At 33.6% G+C, this 7,478-nt stretch overlaps 1 protein-coding gene across 1 annotated transcript in view; it reads left to right on the top strand.

Moving 5' to 3' along the window:
- LOC105627796 (receptor-mediated endocytosis protein 6 homolog) overlaps window positions 1–4,386 on the top strand; it is an 8,325-nt gene extending 3,939 nt beyond the window's left edge. Inside the window, exons 7-15 of the mRNA XM_012209075.1 lie at window positions 709–967; window positions 1,065–1,153; window positions 1,239–1,648; window positions 1,742–2,207; window positions 2,409–2,635; window positions 2,733–2,989; window positions 3,110–3,321; window positions 3,395–3,780; window positions 3,862–4,386. Coding sequence (XP_012064465.1) covers window positions 709–967; window positions 1,065–1,153; window positions 1,239–1,648; window positions 1,742–2,207; window positions 2,409–2,635; window positions 2,733–2,989; window positions 3,110–3,321; window positions 3,395–3,780; window positions 3,862–3,993 — 2,438 coding nt within the window. The 3' untranslated portion in view covers window positions 3,994–4,386. The remainder of the gene's footprint in view (window positions 1–708; window positions 968–1,064; window positions 1,154–1,238; window positions 1,649–1,741; window positions 2,208–2,408; window positions 2,636–2,732; window positions 2,990–3,109; window positions 3,322–3,394; window positions 3,781–3,861) is intronic.
- Window positions 4,387–7,478: the final 3,092 nt, after the last annotated feature.

Below are 7,478 nucleotides of genomic sequence, written 5' to 3'. Positions count from 1 at the left end.
ACTAACTATTATATTATATATATATATATATATATATATATATATAATACCGCATACAATTAAGTTGTGAATTTTTTGGCAAAAAAAAACTCTATTTATCATTAGGCTTCATCATTACACATGGTTGGTAATTCCAGTGAAAGATGAGTGAGATCAATTTTCATTATTTCCAACTCAAGAATCACGATAAAAACTTAACTTAAAATCCGCAATACATTTTGATAAGGATCTTAAAAATCACTTTATGTTAGATTGTGTTAGAAAGTGACTTTAAAATTGTCACTTGCTAAGAACAATTGATTGAATCTAATACAATGTGATTTTTAAGATACTTATCAAAATGTATTGCGGATTTTAAGTTAAATTTTTTGTATCGTGATCCTTGGATTAGAAATAACGAAAGTTGATCTCATTCATCTTCCACTGGAATTACCAACTATGTGTAATGATGAAGCCTGATGATAAATAGAGTTTTTTCGCCAAAGATTCACAACTAATTGATGTAATTGTATGCGGTATTGCTGAAGATAACTCGAACGTGAGTCGAAACATATATATATAATTGAAGATTTAAACATAAAAATTGCGCAATATTTACAGCACTTCACTCTCATTAGCTTATATTTTCACATTTTATTATTTTGATTTATTTTTTGATTATTAATTTATTTATATTATAATTATTTATATCTATATTATACTTTTTAGGAGATGAAACTGTTTCTATGGTATCCGATACTTGGTCTACAGATGTGTTGGCCTCAGATAGCGAAATAGTTGAACAACAGGATCGAATACTGCTTGCTGTTCCACCTGAACAGGTTGCACCTGTTCTGCCTGCTGAACCTACACCAACTATGTTAGACATTAGTGAAACCGCTTCTGAAGCCTGGAGCACAGACGTATTAGCTAGCGATTCAGAAAGATTAACTGAAGTAGATACTGATGACACTGCTAGCGTTGCTAGGTATACATTATTATATATTACATATTATGAAGTATTATTTGATTTATAAAGTATTATTTGAAATAAGAAATTTGTCTAATTTGCAATATTCGCATAGATCTGATGATACAGCCAGATCCGAAATCGAAATAGAAAGCCGTGCTGATTCCGAGGGGAATGAAGAAACGCTTCAATCTGCAACTCCATGTAAATATAGTGCAATTATATATTGCAACACTAGCAATATCATCAAATGATTTTTAATTACAATATGTATAATTAATAATTTCAGGTCCGGATGGCTCAAGCATCAGTTTTTCGACAATTTCAGGGATTCGGGAGGATTCTGGCATAGGAACTTCAATAGTTCATCCATCTCCAACAACATCTCCATTACCGTCGTCGTCAAATGTAACAGGTCGTGGTGGAACCAAATCTGATTATCGACGTAGTACAATGGAATACGTAGACAAAAACGCTAATAATATAAGCAATATGGATTATACTAAACCGTTACGGGACGACAGGCTGGTCCACTTGATAGATAAACTTCAAATTGACAATGGTAAGCAAGTTGAACGTCAAGCACCTGCGCACAATCACATCGCTGCGGCTGCAGTCGCACCAGCGTTGCTATTAGCTAATCATATTTCTGCGCCTGTTTTGCCAGAGAAGTCCCAAAACGGTGATTCGAAAACAGAGGTTTGTATTGCTTCGCTTAATTTTTTTCTGTCAATCTATTACTTTCTTACTTTCGAAGATATTTGGGGTCTAAATGTGAATTTTGTAAATCAGGAATTGGATAGCTGTATAACATCAGTCGGAGATACCGTAGGCCGATTAAGTACGGCTAGCTTAACATCTAGCAGTAGTTCCGGATCGGAACCTCGTGTGAAAAGTAACATTTCAGCATCGGATTTACCAACACCAACGGTTAATGGCACTTGTGATTCAGTGGATGGATCGATTCCCAATTTTTCTAAGCCAAATGCATCAACGGGAGCTATTCCAAAGAGTATAAGTTTTGACATGACTGCTGAACGTGGCGACAAGGAATTGTTGGATGATGATCAAAAGAATAAACGCGGTTTCTTTGGTAAATTAAAAATGACATTGAGAAATCGTAGAGGTAAAGCGATTCGCGGGGCGGACGACAGATGTTTTGATCGAGAAGCTGGTGGCGACGGCGTCGATATGTGCAGGCACAGATTACGCAGGATTATGTCGGAAGATGTAACATCATCTGGTAATGTCGCGGGCGGTAAGATTAATAAATTTAACTAATTAAGTTTAACTATGAATAATTATTGTTACAACAAACTATTTTAATAATTTTATATGTATATATAATTGAATCGAAGATAAATTGGAAATAGTATTAAATACGATGAAAAGTTTTCTTGTAAAAATTTTTTTATTTTGGACAGCAGTTTATTAAATCTCCTCATTACTTTTTTTCTAGATACTACCGATGATATATTAGCGAAGTATAGAAGAAAACCAAGCGCAGCTAGTGATACAGCTTCAATCGAAAGCAATCAATCTCGTACAAAAGAGGTGGAAGATGAAAGACTTTCAATCGATCCAAATAATGTAGAACTATCTTATGCTTTCGCGGATGCTAAAAGAAAATTACGCATGGTACTTAGTACTGCTGACCTTCAACACATTCCATGGAATACATCGGAGGTATTAATTATTGTATTAATCTTCTGTCAACGATATACAAAATTTGGTTTTTTTAATTACTAGTATTCAAATATTCATGTAAAAAATTTCATTACAGAGACATTGTTGGTCGCAGAAAGAAAACGAACTAGTTGCGTTTTTGCAACTGCAATTGGCAGAAGCTATAAACCTGCAGGATAGAGCATTAATAGCTCACCTTCATGAAACTTTACGTTGTGTGCGTCTATTTAATGATGATGGATGTAGGAAACTCTTCAAATCTCTTCGAGAAGACTATCAAAAGCGATCCCCTTATATCGCGTATTTAATTAGATGTCGTCAAGGGTTACTGTCGACGTTAGCTCACTTAGATAGGTATTATCTACATATAAATATCATATTTGTATATAATATATAATTTGTATATAATATATAATAATATATAATATATAATTGTATAAAATGCGACTATTTAATAATTATTATATCTTTTAGATTATGCGTGCGAGTTAAGTGCGATCGAGATGCTATCAATAATCATCTCGTATCTGTTTGCGTAAGAGTATTTTTGGAAAAAAGGGAGGCTTTTCTCCTGCGTTTTTGCGATGAGTTTAAAAAACTTACGTTGGCTGATGAGAAACAGGATCTTGTGGATACTTTCCTAGGAAAGGTCCACGCCGAAATGGACAACGATCCGATTTGGCAATGTACATAAATATAATTATTTATTGCGTAATTAATCTTAGCCAAGGAATACTTGAACTTGCTTCTTACTTTCAGCGGCGAGCGCTAACCAATTAGATTTGGCGAGAGTCGTAGTGGAAAGAACCGTCATGGCACGGGTATATCACAATGCACTCTATCCAAATGGAGATGGAGATGTATATAGGGACCAGCTTCTTCACGATCACATTAAAAAGTTGGCGAAGGTCGTAACTCCAAATCACAAGGACCTACGTATTCCAAAGGTTTATCATTACGAATGTCCCTGGCCATGGGCACAGGCTGAATTGGCTGTGATATCGGCGTATAAAACTCCTAGGGATAAGTTGCAGTGTGTATTTCGTTGCGCGACTACCATCATGAATCTTCTTTCCATGGCGTCGGAAAGAGGCATACCTGCTGCCGACGATCTTATTCCCGTGCTGGTCTATGTCATAATCAAGGTACGCGATTGAAAAGAATGGATTTTTAATAAAAGGAAATTTTAATAAAAAAAGTAATTGTTAACTTTTGCTTAATTTCAGACTAATCCACCGTCGTTACTATCGACTGTTCAATACGTAGACAGTTTTTACGGGAATCGATTAGAGGGCGAAGAACAATATTGGTGGACGCAGTTCTGTTCTGCGATCGAGTTTATTAAGACAATGGATTAACAGTTTCTCAGGCGTATCATAATAAATAAGATTAGATTTGATGCTGGTGATAATGTAGAAATGTATCATAATCATAATTTGACGATTTCTTAAAGAAGACCAATATCTTGTGTAAAGCTGAATAGTTTAATGCTTCCAATTTCTTTTCTTTTTATTAAAATTCTTAAATATAGCCTCTTAAATAGTTAAAGTCTAACTGTTAGTGTGTTCTTTCGCACGTTATTATATAACATTAGCAAAGACTGAATCAGATTATACGTAAACTATGACTTTATCTTTATTTGTAACTCTATTGTAAAATTTCACAGGACATCGAAGAAAAGAAACGTTTAGATAGTCTATAATTTATGTGTAAACAATACAAAACTTATAGAATTGATAATCATTTAGCAGGATAAACTGTGTTGGAGTACTCTTTCTACGCGCACCTTTCCCAAAAATCGACACTTGAATCAGATCCATGAAAAATATCACTTTCGTAGCACTTTTATACAACTTTATTTAGGATATATATCAGAAATATTGAAGGAAAAAAAGACAGATTTATCTATATAAATCGATCGATAGAAAGAGAAAATATAATAAAAGAGGCTAGTTTTAGAGAATTTGAGTGCATAATACTTGTTAATACTTGTTAATAGTTAACGTTATATTGTCAAACCACTATCATTAATATTATTAATAATGTAAATTAATGTATCGATATATATATCAATAATTTAATAATAATAATAATATGCGCTCAATTTAAAAGTAGGGCAATTCTAGTGAATGGTTAAACAATACTTTAATAGAGATTGAACGCATGGACAATCCGGTTAGACGTAAGGGAAGTTGCGATTAAAGCAATCGATGTTCTTTCGAAGATGAGATTTTTAAGGAAATCGATTGAGACGCATTTTGAACGAGTATAATATCAACACTTTAATGTAGCAATTTAACTGATACACAAGAGTGATTCGTTCTTATTTATAATAAACAACTAGTAATAATTATCACTTACAGTAAATATGTATAAGGCGTAAAGCAAATAAAAATTTTATAACTCCTCACGATCACCATATACACAACATTAATATCTTACCGGTGTTCTCCGTTGTCGGTACCGGAATACAAAATGAAAAGGAAAAAAAAGAAGAAACGTGCGCTTTGATTTTCGTAACTTTTTCTTTTTTATACGACGTCAGCATGTATTATCACATACGTTATATCGCATTGCGTGCTTCGCAGAGAGAAGAAAAGAAAAAAAAGGAGGAAAAAAACAATAAATTAACCGTGTCCTGAGAGAGTAAATTAATATTAAAGTATAATAATTTGCGGATTTTTACGCAATTGCTACAATATAAAACTCCGCCGCCGCATAACTTTCGCACCAGCCGCATCGGCGATCGCGTCGCAAGGAGAGATCCACGAGATTCTCTATCATCCGGAATTTTTTTACATACATCGATATTCGCTTCAAACTGTCATGCGAGTTCGACAGAAATGTATCGAACGTTCAACGTCCACGCGGAGATGTTGAGAGACGCGACCACATGCGAAAGTTTTGACAAATTATACATATCCGCTGTGCGGTATAAAAATACGAGACAGAACATCGTACATCGTACACTTAGCACCGATAGATACCACATATCAAAGTAACAATAATAAATTTCATATTATAGAAATACAGAAAGAATGAGAATTAGAGAGAGTGTCGAATATTTTTAAAGAAATCGCCGGTAGACGATTCGGCTCGAAATCTTAGAAGGGGAAAAATCCTCAGAGGGATCACAACAATTATTTTCGTGGCTATTAAACAATAAGTGGTATTGCAAGACACTGAGAAGATCGTGAGAAAACATACGCATCGAAATAGGTGGATTTACGAGGAAGAGGATTAATTTCTATCGCAGAATGTCTACGTTCCTGTGTTATACATCTACGAGAAAAAACATCGGAAACTGACTGGAAATTTTTTTGTGTAATATTCTAATTATAAATCTTTTCACAATTAACTTTCATGTTTCACGTTGGACTTTCGAGTCGCGTAGCTCGCGAAGATTCAATCGATTAAACGTGAAACCATATCGAATGCATGGATCGATGAGAGCAACTTTGAAATTTAAATATAGAAAATATAGGTGATAGATGAAATTATAGGTGATAGATGAAAAAGGCTAAAAAAGATGAAAATTAAGATAAGAGATACATCTCCGATCGATTTATGGTTTAGCGAAATAAAATATAAATCGAGAATATGAATTTAGCCACGGAAAAAAAGATTTATTAAAACAATTCAAAACTTCACTGATTCAATAAATCTACAACTGTAGTTACGGACAGCTAGTTTTCTATGTTGTACAGCTGTATAAAATTAGCGATTAAGGATAATCATATTTGTTGTAATGGCACAATAAAGTTAATACAACGAAGATAATTTTCTAAAAATCAATACAGTATAGAGATGAACATTTTTAACAGAACATGTTAGCTAAGAAAAAATCCAGTAGCGCGTACTTTTTGCTGTTATAATAAAGGAAACATTTATACGTTCATTACATTAGCAATTTTCATTGCAGCAAAGAATTAACTGAATTAGCATACTAATAATTGCTTACAGACATAATTTTTTTGTTGAATCATCAAATTTTCTTAGTTATAGATGCTAAATTCGCATAGAAAGTTTTAGATTTGCTGAACTCCATCTTCTTTTTCCAATCTTTTTTTCAGTGGCTCTCTTTTTAACACAAGGGAAGAACAAAAAAATTTAGCAATGAATCCTGAAACTATATTATCGATCGATTAAATTTAACATATAGAGGAAAGAATCAAAAGAACTATACGTTTTAATTAGTTGTAACAATTCATCACAAATACAAAGTGTACCGTAGATTTATTCTAAATTTTTTAGAAAGAGAGAGGATCGTTTCAGCTAATAGCTTCACGAGTTACGCGTCTTCAACGAACGTTATCGAAGTAGATACTAGAACATGTTGGCAAGAATAAGGAGAGAAAAGTTTTGTAAGGCATAAGTCTTTTTGAAGATTAGCGATTAGAATTAGCGCTATAGAATTCTTGATGCATAAGCGATTAACTCGCATTAATATCGTTGATATTCTAAGGGCGAAACTCTAATTAGCCAAGAACGCTACGATTCTTTAGGCAAGAGCGAAATTATAGAATATAGATAGAATAGGAAATATATCGGGGGATATAAGAATATGGTGGAGTTAAATTTCGAGAGAAGTTATGTTTCGTTTGTTCGGTTAACGGTTTTATCGTCCTCGAAACTGTTATAAGTCGATAATAACATGAGAAACTATTTTAACGGTCCGCATTGTAACTCTTAACTTCATATATGTATCTTAGCTTAGGAAGAAACATCACGACAAACACACGAGCAGCAAGTGTCATCGATATTGTTTCAACGAACGTAACCGAATCTCTCTTTCTCTCTCTCTCTCTCTCTCTCTTCTTTCTCGCACAATTATTTATATATT

Source organism: Atta cephalotes (assembly GCF_000143395.1).
Source record: "Atta cephalotes unplaced genomic scaffold scaffold00010, whole genome shotgun sequence".
Taxonomy (NCBI): domain Eukaryota; kingdom Metazoa; phylum Arthropoda; class Insecta; order Hymenoptera; family Formicidae; genus Atta; species Atta cephalotes.
Note: the sequence above shows the minus strand (reverse complement) of the source record. Positions and strands in the feature narration are given on the sequence as shown.